Below are 18,384 nucleotides of genomic sequence, written 5' to 3'. Positions count from 1 at the left end.
CGGTTCCGGCTCCTTAAGTGCAAAATCGGTGGACCGTTGATTCGGCTCGCTTGTTCAACAGTTTTTTTTACCGTTGGAATCGGCGGTTCCTAGCCGTTGGAATCGGTGGTTCCTAGCTGTTGGAATTGATGGTTCCTTGCCGTTGGAACCGAATCGGCGGTTCCTAGCCGTTGTGAGAGGAGTGGGGGATTCTTTTCAACAATTAGGATCATTTAACCGTTTTTTAATCAATGACTATGATTTAGTGTTCGTTACTATCCAAACTCTATAAATAGAAAGCTCATTTCATTATTTTCACATACATTTTCTCTACTCTTAATCTTAATTTTGTATTCTCTATACGTTTTCGTCTTTATTTCTATGCACTTTCATTTCCAATTTTCAATTACAATGGAAGGAGGTCGTGGAGGCGCATCATCTCGAGCTCGGAAGGGAAATAAAATAGTGAATTCACGGGAGGACCCCAACATACAATCCAAGATTGAGCACCTTCTAAATCCGACACCTGAAACATAAGGAAGAACCGATGCAATTACTTTTTAGGTCCGAGAAATTCCTCCTCTAAAGTTCTATTTTCACAAAACATTTTGAGGTCACTTTTTAGTCGGAAGACATGTGTGCAAAATGTAAGCACTGCAATGCTTTCTATAAATTCCAAGCCGGCGGCGGCGACTATGTATCGTTGAAACAACATGTAGAAATGAAGTACTCGACCGTTCCTAAACATAATTATCAAGATTTTCTTCAACTAACGGTAGTACTGATTTTGGTTTATTTTTTCAGATAATAAATTAAGAGAATCATTAGCTAAATTTGTTTCCGTAGAACATCTTTTTTTTAGTTTTGGATTTAAATGCATATTTGAAGATTTTTGTAAAGAATCTTTTAATCCATGTGTTAAACGTGTTCCTAGGACTATCCTTACTCGTACAATTAAAAAATTAATAAAATGAGGAAAAAAGAATTTAATTGTTGAATTTAGTAAATTAGATAATAAAGTTTTTTTATGTTCTGATATTTGGAGTGATCATTAGCAAATACATTTGTATATCGGTGTGACTTGCCATTGGATCGATAACTCTTGGAACCTCCAAAAAAACATTGTTAACTTATAGAGTTTTTGAAGAATCACATAATACTCATAACATCACACAATTATTATGTTTAATTTTAGAATAATATGGATTAACTCATAAAATATTTTTAATATCATTAGATAATGCTAGTTTTAATACCGCTTGTATAGATGATCTAAAATTTATTTGTCAACCTATTATTGGTGATTATTCGTTGTGTATGCCATGTTTTAAATTTATGTGTTCAAGATGGATTAAAAATTTTAAAAAATTATATTAAACCAATTAGAATTGTAATTTTTTATTTATGGTCTCATCTATTTATAATGAAATAATTAGGTATGTTTTGTAAAACTAATGGAATGAGATCTAAAAAATTTCTACGTAATGTACCAATACATTAGAATTCAACATACCAATTATTACCAGATTCATTTTAATATTAAGAATTATTATGTTTATTTTTTTTTGCATAAAATACTTATACTAATATATATTTATTTTCATAACAATGGAATATTTGTAGTAGTATTTGTGAAATTTTAAAAGTATTTAATGATGCAACTGAACAACTTGCCCGTGTTTATTATTCGATTGCTCAATTAGTTTTAGAAATTTTTTAATATAATATTAGTTTTAAATGAACATATTAATAATGAATCTTTATCTTTTTGCATCTTAGCTATGAAAATTAAATGGAAAAAATATTTTTATTTTATTCATGAAATTTATTTAATTGCATTTGCTCTAGATCTTAGATTTAAATTAGAAGTTTTACAAGAAATGTTAACTTTATATTATGACGTTTTAATTTCACTTAAAGATTCTTCTTCTCCTGATCCAGTTAATATTATATATAATAGAATTTATTTATATGATATTTATAATCAATATTATGCAAAATATGAAACACAAATTAATATTTCTGAAATATAACAAACTACTAGTAGTAATTTAAAACTTACAAAAACACAACTTTTATTAAAAGAACAGATGAAACATCCACGAGGATACTCATGTTCCATACAGGAACTTGACAATTATTTTATGACTTCTTTTGATTTTAATGAAGTAGATAGTGAAAATTTCAATATCTTAAAGTGGTGGTCACAGAAGGCTCAAAGCTGTTTCGTCCTCTTCGTGATCGCCAAAAAAATTTTAGCTTGTTCAGTGTCAACTGTTGCTGTGGAGCAGATGTTTAGTGTCGGCGGCAACATATTAGATGGACGACGATCAATTTTATCTCCCGACTCATTGGAAGCCTAAGCATTACGGGACGATTGAACCAGAGCTAAGAAAAGAATCCAAGGAATGCAACTTTCATATGACGAAATTGAAGATTTTGATAATGAAGGAACGAATACAACATGAACGGGAAATGGAAGTGAGTGACAATGTAAAAGGGTAAAAATATAAAAGAACTACGTGAGTTTTGATTTCCCTATACCCTAAGGGGATACGTAGGCAACTTAAAAAAGTACAACCACTTTTTTAAAATAATTTTTAATTTTTTTAATATAATAATCTTGAACCGTGGTGAATCATGAGCCGGCGGTTCCGAACCATGAACCGACGGTTTCGAATTGTGAATCGTAACCATTTTGGGCGGTTAAGGTTAAGGGTTGACAACCGTCGAATCGGCGATTCTGAACCATCGAACAGTCGATTCCGAACCATAGTCAGGTCTACATATGTGAAATCGTAGAATATCATCATTTGAGGTATCTTAAATTCGAGTAAGGCGGATCGAGGCCCAAGAAGTAAAATTAGACCCAATCTATTTCTCCTTATCCCATCAAATGCCAATCTGTCCAAACACCTGTTGAGCTCGATTGAGACTGAAAGTTTAACTTCGTTTGACTTTAATGACCTGAATATGATACTCAAACAAATGGGGGTTTTAAGTAGTCCCACGCTTTGTCTCCTAACTACTCCCCCACGAGGCAAGGTCCAATGCCCGTGTGCTCTCAAAGTCAAATATCCTTCATACTTCCCTAAGCAAGCCTTGTCTAATTGTTGTTTTGTAGAATTTCCTCCAGGATCATAAAGAATACTTGATGTTCTCTATTTTAATCATTCTACTTCTATGCTATATAAGACATCTCTCTCAATTCTTTTATTTTTCTTATATATAAAACTTTTTAATAAGGTCGACAAATATCATAGGTAAGTCTTGTTTTTTTTTCCATACTTTTTCAATTAATTATCTAAGAAGATGGATAACTTCTATTGTTGACTTTATAGACGTGAATCCAAATTGATTTTCGATCACTATGATCTCCTTAGTCTTTTTTCTATCACTCTTTTTCAAAATTTCATGTTACAATTCATTAGTTTAATGACTCTATAATTCATTCATTTTTTTAAAATCTTTTTTGGTTTTATGTCGGGGATTATAACATTTAGATCAATTAACATATAATTTATTAAATTAATTAGAGTATTGTTTAGACTCTCTCTGTTCCTTGTACATTTAATTCCAACATATTCATCTAACTATAGAAGAAAGAGATCTCATGGGTTTTAGTAGTAATAGCTCTTATATATTAGATAAGAGAAAGCTGCTTTCACTTGACATTTCCATATCCGTTTTCATTCTACTAAAGTGCGCTATTCCACTGTTACTCTATTTCTACTTCATTCTTCCTAGAGTCAGATTTTTATAATCAAGAATAAATGTCAGCCCAAGAATGAGAATTAGGTTCAAATTGAATTGGACGTACCAATGGTGTCCTTATGGCTCCTTTCCTACTTGACATTAGGAATAGAGTAAGCGGTTGCAATAGAAGGCATAGGGTATGGCAGGGAGTGATCTTTCTTGTTGATTTGACTATGAGTACACATTTCGCTCTTAAAATAATCACGCATTTTTCCCCTTCTCCCTGTTCCTTTCTTTGAATATTGATCAATTCATGGGATTAAAGAAAAGGGAAAAGGTCTAGTTGAATCAGTGAGGGAGTGATGGAGAGAGCTTATTACAAGCTCTATGAGTGCAAGTTGAAAGTTCATGATTCCAGTGAAATATAGCTTAGCTTGATTAATAATGCCTCATGTTGTTGGGTAAGATCATCATGAGATATGCCTGGAAATTGGATGCTTTTACTTAACTAGAATAAAGTTTGCAACTATGGAAATCCTCTTCCCTGCTTCAAGATTGCATCGTAAGATCAAAGTACTCCTAGTTTCAAATATTTGAAAGTCTCCATAATTGGAGAGAAAAAAAAGCCAATGGATCAATTTGTTGCAAGCTTATTGGTCAATTTTGAACATGTTCATACCATTCGAGGCTTTTTTCTCACATCTTATCACCTATTGGGGCTATAAAAGTATATTTCACAAGTTTGTTCCCTTGCATCTCACTCTCTTAGATAATACCACTTTATTTCTTGACCATATGCAAAATATTGCTTCATAACAAGGTTTAAAATCTCATTCTGGGCCATATCATACAAATTATATTTGGTTAAAAATTATATTTAAGTTTTTTTTTAAATATATCTGTCATTTTTATATTTCTTTGTTTGACCAATTTTAATTTAGATAGGTCAAATCATGCAAATTTGACTAAGGGTGGCAATTCGGTTCGGATTCGAGTTGATGGGTTCGGGTTGGCAAGTTGGCGGGTTGGAAAATGACAACCTGAACCCGACCTGATTATGAATTCGGGTCAAACTATTCAACCTGAATCTGATATGTTTATTTTCACTTGACCCGAACCCGACCCGTTTGACCCGTTTAACCCGTTTGACCCGGTTAACCCGTTTAACCCGTTTGACCCGTTTGACCCGTTTAACCCGTTTGACCCGTTTGACCCGTTTAACCCGTTGACCCGTTTAACCCGTTTGACCCATTTGACCCGTTTGACCCGAACATGACCTGAATTCAATAAAGAAATTTTGTATATTAAATTAAAAATTAAAAATTAAAAATAACATTTATCTACGTAAATTAAAAATTCATATCATAAATGATAAATCATAGCAACATTGCTATCAATGGCACATCTCTATGTTTAGGATTTTTAACTTTTTTAAATTTGTAATTTTAGTTTAAATTTATAATTATAAACGGGTTCACGGGTTATAATTGGGTCATTTCAGGTTGACCCGAACCCGACCTGTTTATTAATTGGGTCAATTGGGTCGACCTGATTTCGACCCGAACCCGAAACTACCCAACCCTAACCTGATTTTTTCATGTTCGGTTCGGGTCGTGTTTTCGTGTCGGGTCAAAAATTGCCACCCCTAAATTTGACTAATACCAAAATACCAAGTTCTTTGTGACAGTTGTGATTGATCAATCCCTATTGGGATGTAAATGAGCTGAGTTTACCTTTAAACAATAAATTTACAATTAAATATTACACAATTGCAGATCAATCCCTACTGGCATGTAAAGGAGCTGAGTTTACCTTTAAACAATAAATTTACAATTAAATTATTACACAATTTAACAAATACGTATTCATAAATTGTTTATGAATTTTGTTCATGAAAGTTAATGAATCAAGTTTACGGTGTTTAAGCTTGTTTATTTAATATATTCTTTTGCATGAACTTAAACAAGCTTTATCAAGCCGCCAAGCTTGTTCACGAACACATAACACATGATTCCTAATCTCCGTGTCACTTTGGTATTTTAGACAAGATGATGATTATCAGCAAATTCTGAACTGAAAAATATACATGTTTGATTTGGTTGTTTCAAAAGTAAGGAAAAATTTTTGTAAATGATCAAAATTTTAATGTTGATGTAGAATGAACCTATGTCATTGTTGATCCTTGTTTGTATTCCTTTGTGTTATCAGGATCTCAGTAATTTTTCACGGTGATTTGGCACAAATTGCTGCCTGTCACTTGAAGGAAAATGATCTCATTTATGTGACCGGTCAATTAAGTGGAGATACTCCATCTGTTGCACAAGAAGTTTCTTGCACTAACATTCAGGTAGAAGATATTCTCATCCTATATATATATATATATATATTGCATATATGGATTTGACTTTATGCTTATCCATCATGTATTATTTTCTATTGATGTTACAATGAAGTTGCTCTAGCCTTTGAATTGATGATTGCCTATGTCCACAAAGTACAGCTGAAAAAGCACAATATTAGAGAGTTAGATTTATCTATTTTTTATTTGGCATAATTGTTACTGTCAATTCCTTTTTCTCTTTGATTAGTCTTTTTTGAAATTTCCATGGAGATTCCATACTATGTAGTAATGAATAAGTCTAATATGGATCATAGTTGTCAAAAGCGCTCGCTTCGCTCGCTTAAGCGCAAAGCGAAGCGAGGCGCAGCCCTTGCGCTTCCGAGAACGTGGAAGCGCAGCAGGTTTAAGAAGCGCGCACGTCGCTGCGCTTCGCGCAGAAGCGAGCGAAGCGCAGCTCTTCTGCGCGACCCTAAAAGTTTCCTTTTTTGTTTTACATTTTATTTAAAGCCCTAATTAATCTCTTTAAACCTGTCTCTTCGTCTCCCGCGGCTGTTCGTTGCGTCCGCCGCTGCTGCAACTAGACGGATTTGCCGTGGCTGCTTCTTCACGTGTGCTGCTGCTTCTTCACGCGTCGCCTGCAGGTAAGTTTTCAATTTCTGTTACTTAAATTCAGTTTGAAGCATCCTGGCCATTCTGCGATCGCCTCCGGCGGCGTCGCGGGATGCCTTCGGCGGCGTCGGAGGCGTCGCGGGAGGCCTCCGACGCCTCCAGCTACATCGCGGGAGGTCCCCGACGCCTCCAGCGGCGTCGCGAGAGGGACCCGACGCCTCCAGCGGCGTCGCGGGAGTTCTCCGACGCCGGAGGCTTCCTGCGACGCCGCCGGAGGCTTCCCGCGACGCCTCCGGCGACGTCGGTGGCCTCCGGCGACGGCTTTGGCAACGTCGCGAGCATCGCGATGACATCGCCGTGGTCGAACTCGCGTGAAACAGTGGAGGAGAAAAAGTTTGATTTTATTAAATCAAATTTAAATATATAAACGAAATTAAAAATATAAAAAAATTGATAAAGTTTATTAATTCATATAAATTTAATTTAAAGATATAAAAAATAAATTAAAATTTTAAAAAATTTAATAAATTGCATTAATTTATATAAATCAGATTTAAATATATAAAAATTATTTAAAATAAACAAAAATCTAATAAATATTATTAATTTTAATTTCTAAATCAGATTTAATTATTTAAATTTTAATTAAATGTATCAAAAATATTTTAAAAATCTAATAATCTTATTAATTTTAAACTAGATTTAATTATTTAAAATTTAACCTTAATATTTAAAAAAAAATCTAATAAACTTTATTAATTATAAATCAGATTTAATTATTTAAACATATAAAAAATATATTTAAAATAAAAAATCTAATAACTTCAATTAATACATATAAATCAGATTTAAATATATAAAATATATATAAAAAATAAAAATCTAATAAATATTATTAGCACATATACATCAGATTTAATTATTTAAATATATAAAAAATATATTTAAAATAAAAAATCTAATAAATTTTATTAATACATATATATCAGATTTAAATATATAAATATATATATTTAAAATTAAAAATTCTAATTAATTCATATAAATCAGATTTATGTTTTGATATTTTTTTTACCGTTTTATATTTTTTTTTACTTATTGATTGTTTATTTCTGATTGCAGCGCTCTTGACTCTTGATTCTTAAGTTAACTATGTTAAATATAACAATTTCATCCACTCGAAAAGATATTGCTTGGAATTATGCAACATGTTCGGATCCTAAAAATCCAAATGTTTTCAGTTGTATTTTTTGTGGTAAAATAGCAAATGGTGGAATTTATCGGCACAAGTTACATTTAGTTGGGGGCAATAGAAATGTGAAAGCTTGCCCGAAATGTCCCGAGCATGTTAAAGAAGAAATTAGAGAGTTCATGCAAAAGAAGAATAATTTGAAGAATCAAATGGATGAAATTCCTCATTCTGATGATGTTGATAATTTGGAGGATTTGGAAGAACATGAAGATGATCATCAAACTAAAGTGAAAGGGAAACGACCAATATCCGATTCAAGCAACCATCTTACGGCCCAAGGTAAAAGGTGTAAACAAACTGGACCTATTAATCTTTATTTTATGAAAGATGTCGATGAAATTGTCAAACAAAGACGTGCAAAAAGCAAAGGACAATTTGATGATAATAAAAAGAAGTTAAGAGATATTGCAGTTGAGAAATTTGCAAGATGGATGTATGATGCTAGAATTCCCTTCAATGTTGTTAAATATGATTCTTTTGAGTCTTGTATTGAAGTTATTGGACAATTTGGATCGGGGATGAAACCTCCATCATATCATGAAGTGAGGGTTAAGTATTTGAAGGAGTTGGCAAATACGAACTCACTTTTCAAATCCCATGAAGAAGATCATGCTAAGTTTGGGTGCACAATCATGGCAGATGGATGGACAGATAAAAAGGGTAGGACTCTTATAAATTTTTTGGTGAATGGTCCCAAAGGAAGTGTATTTGTCGAATCAGTTGATGCTTCAGGCTATTCTCACACAGCGGACAAAATGTTTGAATTGCTTTCTAAATTTGTGTATCGCATTGGAGAAAAAAATGTGGTTCAGATTGTAACAGATAATGCAAGCTGCAATGTCAGTGCAGGTAATATTTTAAATTTTTGTTAAATATTAGTCTGTTATTTCCAAGTTCCAATTAATAATTGAATTATATTTTTAATTTTTTTGATTAAATATTTTTTTTAGGTCGTCTTTTGGAAAACCGATTTCCACACTTATACTGGACTCCCTGTGCAGCTCATTGTTTAGATTTGTTGCTTGAGGATATATTCAAAATTCCTCATCTCAGAAAATTGCATGAACGGGCATTGATGGTGAATGGATATATTTACAACAGACCACAAGTATTAAGCATGATGAGAGAGTTTACTGGACAGAGAGACATGGTAAGAACCGCAAAGACACGTTTCGCAACCGCTTTTTTGACTTTAAAGCGGTTTCATGTACAACAAGCAAATCTGAGAAAAATGTTTACATCTGAAAAGTGGGCAAATAGTCGATTTTCCAAAGAGGTCGCAGGAAAACGTGTAGCAGAAGTAATATTGATGCCTTCTTTTTGGAAAAATATGGTTTTTGCATTAAAAGTTGGTGGTCCATTGGTAAAAGTATTACGGTTGGTAGACGGTGAAAAACGATCTCCTATAGGTTATATTTATGAGGCAATGGACAGGGCCAAAGAAGCTATCGCTGCGTCATTTAACAATAATGAAGAGAAATATCGTAGCATTTTTGAATTCATTGACAAAAGATGGAACATTCAACTGCATCGACCTTTGCACGCAGCCGGATATTTCTTGAATCCAGAGTGTTTTTACTCAAACCCTGATATAGAAAATGATACAGAAGTGATGGAGGGTTTGTACAAGTGCATATCTAGATTGGTGAGAGGTGAGGATTTACAAGATAAGATCACGAATCAATTGGAAAAATACAAGAAAGCAGAAGGACTTTTTGGTTTGCCAATGACTATCCGACAAAGAACTTTAAAATCGCCAGGTAAATTTATAAATAATATATCGTGCAATAATCAATATCAATATTGGATGGTAATAAAGTTAATCTTATAATTTATATGTTTTTGTTTTTCAAGCTGATTGGTGGTCTTCTTATGGTGCATCAACGCCTGAATTAAAAACATTTGCAATGAAGATTTTAAACCTCACGTGCTCTTCTTCAGGCTGTGAACGTAATTGGAGTGTTTTTGAACATGTAAGTTGAATTTTTTTTTAATACATATTAAAATTTATATCATGAACTTAACCTTTTACTTTTTAATTTTTTTGTAGATACATTCTAAGAAAAGAAATAGGTTGTCTCAACAACGGTTGAATGATTTGGTATATATCAAGTACAATAGAGCTTTGAGGAGAAGATATGACATGCGAGATAAGATTGATCCTATTACTTTGTCAGAGATAGATGATAGTAATGAATGGTTGTTGGGAAAATTGGATGACAGTGATAAAGACGATGATAATGATTTTGTCTTTGAAGGTGAAGATTTGCGTTGGAGTGATGTAGCACAAGCATCTGGGGTTGGTGAAAGTGCATATGGCTTTCGATCTCGAAATGCGTCTTCTTCAAAAGGGACATCATCATCTGCATTAGCAAAAAGAAAACAGTCTTCAGCTCAAACTAGTCTTGTAAATGAAGAAGAAATTAATCTTGATAATGAAACTGAAGAAGAAGATACTGATGGATACAAATCGAGCGATGGAGCTGATGACATAGATTTGGACAATGAAGATGAAGAAGATGATTATTTTGATATTTGATATTTCATGTATCATATTTTCAAAGACTTTTAATTTTCAGTAATCTGCAACTTCATCAAAGAATATTTTGTTTATGGTTATTTGGATTTTCAAAGACATTTTGAAAGTTTTTTTAATAGATATAATAGCTCTTTTGTTTATTATGTTCTTTTCCGTAAAGCCCGCGCTTCGCCTTGCGCTTTGCGCTTTAAGCCCCAAGACCCTTGAGCGCTTTTTTGCGCTTCGCGCTTTTGACAACTATGATATGGATAAAGAAGTCAAATAAGTAGGATCTCCCTCTACTAGAGTTTGCCCAAATAAATTGTGATTGCAGTGCATCTATAATTAATAACTCAATCTTCAGACAAGTGAAAATGCCTAGAAGTAATTTATGATGAAATTGGTATTCTAGATTTAGAGCATAAATAACAACATGCCATCTTAATTAGCATGGTCATCCAATTCGTTATAATATATGTTTGCTCATTCGTTACTTTAGTTTCAGTTGTGTTATACAAATTTTGTTATTAATAAAAAATTCATTATATGCATATTTAAATTATCTTAAATACCAATCTAATTAGATATATATTTCCTATGCAACTTTGGAATTAATTTATCTTTTATATTTTGAATGATAGTTGACTTTGGTAATTCTCATGTTAGGTGTTAAAAATTTGGTATCTTTTAGTTTGGTTTGAAATGTTTCTTAATTTGGTTAGAGTTTAGTGAGTAGTTATGCATTCTCTCATTCCAAATGAGAGTTTTTTTGTAATTGGGTTAATTTCTCCTTTGGTAAGATTTTGTATTCTTAAATTGCACTTGTTCAAGTCTTTTACATATGTTGGTATTTGTTACCCATTTTGCTTTATTTTATTTTTCGGTCTTAGTTGTGGTGCAATGGTTAAAAAGATCCAATCTCTCTCTCTCTCTTTCTCTTTCACTTAATAAAGTTCTCTATTTGGTGAAAATTCATTATGAAAAATTGGTGTTGTATCAATTGGTATTAGAGATGAAGCTTGGTGGCACACTTCTTTACTTCCTCTCACATTCTTCTCTTATTCACATGCCCACCCTTTGTGGCCCATGTCCACTCATCATTTATTGTCATTATTCACATCTTTGTCTCTGTCTCTACTTGATGCTAGGTCGCCTCACCATCTCCACACCATATCTCGATGACGTTGTTGCCACTCCCAATTTTGCCTTCCCATGTCCCTGTCACTCCTAGTGATGTTGTCCTGTGTTGTCATGCTCCTAGCCATGTTGTCCCTTGTTATTGCACCGGGTGATACCGTACACATTGTTGCTTCTAACAATGCCATCTTGTGTTTTTACAAGCTCCTAGCAGTGTCTTCTTGTGTTGTCATCCCTCTCAGTGATGCCTCCTATGCTATAGTTGCATTTCAACATCATCACTTTTCTCAATGTCGCTTCTAAGTTCATCACTTTCTCTTAATCTTTAGCCTACGTTTCATTTTTTTTGTGCTAAATTGTATTGTTTAACCTTTAATTTATAATGCTAATGTGTTTTCTTCCTCAACTTTGCTCTCTGATGCCATGACTTCCCATATGCCACCTATATCATCCTGAGAGCTGCTTCCTTGAGTAGTGACTCACCCACCCTTTAGTGCCATGAACCAACATCTATTGCTCGATGTGCAACATCATTGTTCAACTGTTGAGATTGGGCAAAGCAATGTATTCTTGTATGTATGTGGAAATTGAATTTGAAATCCAAATCCAATTCAGTTAAATCCAACCTTTTTTTTAAAAAAGAAAAATAGTGATAGTTAAAAAAGTTTATCCTTGAGTTTTGTTTATGAAAAAGGAAATCAAGTTGAGGGCCCCACCATTTATGTGAGGACTAATATAAGGGCGAGATTCACTACAAGGTTTATTGCAAAAGACATTTACAAATTGCTAGAGGGAGAGTTGGAAGTGCAACTCATCTCATCAACTAAGTATAATACAAACTAGATGGCAACTTTGATATAGGAGTTGACTTACATGATCCCAACATAAAACATATTCACTTTGAAAATTGTGTTTTGTTCATTTAGTTTCTCAAGTGCATTTAATTAGTTTCTCACACAAATTTTGAACATCATCATTCATTTTAAAAGACACTAAAATACCATTATGTTACTATTTCTTATTGTTATCTGATTATTTTTATTGTTAATATTAAAATGGTATAGACATGTAGTTAGACAACTAATAAATATCTTAGTTAGCTGATGTGAGACCATGACACACATTAATCATGAAAGAGGGAGAAAAGAAGACTTGGTTAGCAATAATAAAACAGGATTAAATTCATTTAAGTATAGGTAGATGAAGATATATTAGGAGATAGAGCTAATGACGTAGGAGGATCTATATATCCTATGCTACTTAATAAGATGAAATTCCCCAACTTTCATAAATGACATGTGATCATAAAGATTTTAGAAGTGAGAATCATAAAACCTAAATTTCCTTTATATGAAAGATGAGTTTGAAATTAATAGGAATTAGATCAATGATTCGAATGATGTTAATGATTATTACTCTTTGTATGTTGCAAAATGCTTCGTTGGGTACCTGACCTCCCATATGCAAAGGGTCGCTGTGTTACGGTAGAAATGCTCCGCGTGATTTACTTGCCTGTATCTAGCCGAGGGCCAATATCTGCCTGAGGTGAGCGTTATCACCTTTTGCTCCAAAAGAGGATTCAATCGGCCCCAGGGCACCTTCTCAGTTTTTCAGACATCTAGGGATTAAGTCCCTGGAATTCTGTTTTGTTTCCCCTGTACAAAATTTGTACAAGTACAGAACTTTTTCTAGCAACCCATGTGTTCTTCAAAAGTTAAACTTGGATTGCAAACGAAACTTAACATTATTAATCCAAGTTCAACTCATGTGTCCTTCAAAAGGTTAAATTTGGATTGCAAACGAAACTTAACATTATTAATCCAAGTTCAACTCATGTGTCCTTCAAAAGGTTAAATTTGGATTGCAAACGAAACATAACATTATTAATCCAAGTTCAATGTATGAGTTCTTCAGAAGTTAAACCATATTACAGAAGTTGATTAAATATATATTTCAAGGATTGACTTCCAAGTCGTTGGCGAGACACTCGGCCTTCTTGGTTATGGGATCATCCACCACTTCCTAGACAAAGCCTTTCAAAGAAATTGAATATTTAAACTCCTTACAGTAAACCCTAGGTTTAACTAAAGAGATCTCAATCGAAGCACAAGGTCGAAACATAAAATCGAAGCACAAAATCGAAACACAAAATCGCTAGTCTCTTGTGTTGGTATTTCAGGATCCATACAAAGAAAAACTAAACTAGTTCACCGCGGAAACAATAAACTAGTTATATCTTTTTTTGTATCTTAAAGACCTTTTGATCTTCTGCTGTATTCCTCTCCTCTTCTTGGACGTTGTGTGGGCGACGATCTACCAAGACGAAGACATCCGACCTTCTCCTTCTTTTCCAAGCTTTCGGCCACCAGAGAATATAAAGCGAAGAGGCCTCCTTCTTCTTCTCCTCCAAGCAACCGGCCACAAGGTGAAGGTCCTTCTCCAAGTGCCGCCGTCCCTTATCAAAAGGAAAGGGAAAAGGGGGAGGAACCGACCACAAGAAATTAGAAGAGGAGCTTAGGTTGTGTTAGTTTTTGGGCACCTCCCTCCTCCTCTTTTATAAACCACTGTAAATAGCTATAAAAGGAAAGATTATAATAAAATTTTGTTTTAAACAAAATCTTCCTTTTATTCCTATAATGGTTGGTTACAAAAAAGGAAAGATTTTAACAAAATTAAAATATCTCTTTTAACCATTATAGATAACTACAAAAAAGGAAAGATTTTAACAAAATTAAAATCTCTCTTTTAACCATTGTAGAAAGCTATAAAAGGAAAGATTTTAACAAAATTTTGTTTTTAAAACTTCCTTTTCTCTTCTTGTATGACCGACACCATGCTTGGGCACCAAGCATGGCTTGGTCGGACCACTTCATCGGTACTAAGCAAGGATGTGGCCGACCCCTCATTTGGGTAAGAAGGAAAATCAAAATAGGTGAACGCGAGGCTTTATAAAGGCTACAGCAGGGACCTAGAGGAGGAATTGGTTTTGGCCTCCTGATGAGCTTGAGCTTCCTGTGTTCGACCTGAACACCCAACTCAAGTTCATCAATAATAACTCACTAAAGAGTTATTATTGAACTACCGCACCAATCCCATATTACATTATGAGCTCCTTCTTATCATGAGTGCGTTAATTTCCCTGTGTTTAAGATATCGAATGCCCATTAATTAAATGAGTTACTGACAATTCACTTAATTAACAACTAGCTCCAAGAGTAGTATCACTCAACTTCATTGTCATGTCGGAACTAAGTCCACCTGCAAGGTTTACATGACAATCCTTATGAGCTCCTCAAGGGGACATCATCATTCTAATAAATAAGACATAGTTTACTTCTATAATCAACAACACACCATATAAATAATATTATTTCCCAACTTATTTTGCCTATTGATTTAACGAATAAATCTCACCCTTTGATAAATTAAAGAAATAAATACTAAGTACATGTGTTTGTTATTATATCAGGATTAAGAGTACGCACATCCATAATAACAGAGGTTCTGTTATTTTATACAGTTAGTATAAAAGGAACAACCTCAAATGGTCCTGCTCAATACACACAGTGTACTAGTGTAATTTTATAGTCAAGATAAACTAATACCAAATTACACTACAACCATTCCAATGGTTTGTCCCATTCCATCTTGGTTGTGAGCTACTATTTATAATTTATAAGGAATTGATAACATGATCTTTTGTGTGACACCACACACCATGTTATCTACAATATAAATTAAATGGACAATTGCATTTAACTAAATACAGACATTTGACCAATGTGATTCTTATTTCAAAATAAATGTTTATACAAAACGCTAGGATTTTAGTATACATTCTAATAGAATTTTCCTTCATAGGCAGTTGATATAAGAACACTAGGTTGATGGGCCGCCCGTTGTGAGTCCTTTTTGATTTACCTTGGTGACTAGTGGAAAATTTTCATGAGGAGGATTAGTCGGCGTAAGCTAGATACTTAGTGCCAATTAAAAAAAATGGATTCAATCAATTAAACCCTAACATATTTAAAATTTTTGTCTAATTACTTGATTTTAAAATATTTCATACTTGATTTTAAAAGATTCCCAAATAATGACTTGCAAGAAAAAATATATTTTACAAGTTATTGGTTCATTCAATATTAGAAAATAATCTATTTCCCCTTATTTAGCTCATTGACACTCTTTGTTCACCCATCTCCCTCCCCGTGCAACTTTTGCTCTTTTGCATCTTGCCTTTCACTCAAAGCCAATGACCTACAATGATTTCAGACCATTTCCAACTCTCTTTATCCTTAATAAGCATGTTATTCTCTGTTTCTTGTGTCTTTCTTCTCATTTATTGGTAAATTTTTCATCATTTAATCTCAACATACTTGGGTTTTTTTTCTTCATATTTTGTGGTGATTTTTCTTGATTGCAATGTTAAATATGAAATATTTTATTATTATATTTAATGATTACCAATTATGTATTATTTATTTGTGATTGTAAACTTATTAATTATAAATACCATTGTTACATAGTAAGATTAACGTTAGTCATTCTTTATTGTTACATAGTAAGATGACCTAAAAGTCACCATATAGGATATCACCGTACATTCATTAGCCTAAGCGTCTCTTTTGAAAAGATTTACTTTCAATCCACTATCTCTTACTATAATAAAAATTAATTCTTATGCCTATTGATTTAACTTACTAAATTATTTAACTATTAGTTCAACTTTCAAACTATGGGATATACTAATTTATTAAGGACATTTGAGCCTTTTACATATTAACTTTTTACATAAGAGCCATTGAGAGCATTTCCCCATTTAGATGTGTTTTCTTACTCATTGAAAGGGTCAAGCGATATGGAGAACAAAGTCAAGATCAATTCCTCAAAAATTAGAATGGGAAAGAAATACTGCTATTTTCCACATCAACCAAGGAAAGACAATGAAGAAACATACTTAACAAACTTGATGAAATAATTGCTGTGTGCTTAACAACTGATTGATAACTAGATTGGAATCAAGTTCTCCCTAGTTGGGAGAGTAATAGACGAATTAGAATTTAGTTAGAGTTAAATTTAGTTCAAGTTTTAATTTTTTTTTTAAAAAGTTATTTTACTTTCTAAATAGTTGATTATATTTATTCTGGTAAATTAACGTTGTTTTTAGGCGAGTTAGCTAAGAAAACTAACTCTCTCTTTTAAGAGATCTTTTGATTAATATTTTCTTTATGTAAGAATTTTGTTTGATTTTTGATGTCACATCACTTCTTTGAACTGTTGAACCATTTGTTTCTAATTGGACAAAGAGATGAAGTAAAAGAATAATGCAAGAGTGGGCAGTGGCATGCAGGAAATGCGCTGGTCTTTCCATAGTATAATAAAGCCCTGTAAGCATACTATGCTTTGAGCGGGAGATCTACACAAATGCCAATGTTCCTTTCGTCATACTGCAAAAGCTCCTTTATCTTTAATTAGTCATCAAGTTTTCTTTATTTTTGCTCTGGTTTAGTTTTAGGTTGTCACACCCTTGGGGTGTAATTTCCACTTAGTAGGAGGTATGGTAAAAGGAAAATTAGTAGTTCAAGATAATTAATAAATTTAATAAACTTAATATATTTATATATATATTTTTCTAAAAATACAATCGAACTGTACAATATAGTATGGTTAAAATAAAAGAATATCAAGCAACTCTATATGGAACCGATTATAAGCTTAAAAGGGTGCCTTTGCCTGCAAAATGGTGGCCAAAGAAAATAAATGAGAAAGTAAACACAAATTTTACTTAGTGGTGATTAGAATAGACGGGGAAAGATTAGCATGAATTTAATCTTGGTTAAGTAGGTTAACAAAATCAAGCAAGTCATAATTCTCTAGTTTTTATATTTAATCAACTATTTTTATTTCTTTTCTTTTAATCATTTATCAACATTTGGAGTTACTATTATTACTCTAAATTGTCATTTTTTAATCACTAGTTAATATAATTTTAATTTTTTATCATTTTAGCACCAACTAAAAAATATTACCAATAATACATCTCCAATAATCTATACTAATGAATCCACTAGAATCACTAGAACTAGTGTCTTTGAGTGCAATAATATCATATGACGTATGGGCTAAAACCCTCATCGATTATATACAACAATATAACATCCTTGCATAAATACATATTGATTAGTATAAACAACTAACTTAAACTAACCTTTTTTACTATAAGTTGCTAATTTATTGTATATTAGCATGTGATCTTCAAGTATGTTGTACATCTCATAAAGGTATAGGTATCAACATCTAAATTAACGAAAATCATAAAAGGTCAAGAAGATTTGATGATAGGCATAAAAGGCATGGTAATAATAGGTAGTATCAATTGAAGAATAATTCAAAGTATATATTTTAATTTTTAAAATGGCAATTGACCAAAGAGCACAATTAAGTTGCGGAATGCCCAAAAGACACACCTAACTTTTTCAAAGGACGCACTTGTTTCCCATTTTATCCCCAACACTGTGGTGCTACATTCTAAGAGCAACACTACTGTGGTGTTTGATTTCAAAGATCAACGCTACTGTGGTGTTGATTTTCAAAGATCAACACCATGTTGCTAGTATGATGGCTAGAAAGAACAGGAAGGGGGGAAAGGGAAGTTTTGGTTGGGTAAAATGTGGCATTGATAGGGAAGAAGGGAGCGATGGCGGGTGGAGGAGGTATTGTTGGTTAGAAGAACAAGAAGATGAAGATGGTGTTGGTAAGGGAAGAATGTCATGTGGGGAAGAAGTTGCATGTGTGATAGCAAGGAGAAGAGAAAAATAAAATGCAAGAGAGAGAAAAGAGATACAAAATTAT

At 33.0% G+C, this 18,384-nt stretch overlaps 1 protein-coding gene across 1 annotated transcript in view; it reads left to right on the top strand.

Annotated features, from left to right (window-relative positions):
- LOC122026003 (protein OSB3, chloroplastic/mitochondrial-like) overlaps nucleotides 1-18,384 on the top strand; it is a 54,920-nt gene that overhangs the window by 18,905 nt on the left and 17,631 nt on the right. Inside the window, exon 2 of the mRNA XM_042584704.1 lies at nucleotides 5,884-6,022. Coding sequence (XP_042440638.1) covers nucleotides 5,884-6,022 — 139 coding nt within the window. The remainder of the gene's footprint in view (nucleotides 1-5,883; nucleotides 6,023-18,384) is intronic.

This window comes from Zingiber officinale, chromosome 1A, assembly GCF_018446385.1.
Source record: "Zingiber officinale cultivar Zhangliang chromosome 1A, Zo_v1.1, whole genome shotgun sequence".
In the NCBI taxonomy this organism is placed as follows: domain Eukaryota; kingdom Viridiplantae; phylum Streptophyta; class Magnoliopsida; order Zingiberales; family Zingiberaceae; genus Zingiber; species Zingiber officinale.
The sequence above is the reverse complement of the archived record's forward strand: the minus strand, read 5'-3'. Positions and strand labels throughout refer to the sequence as shown.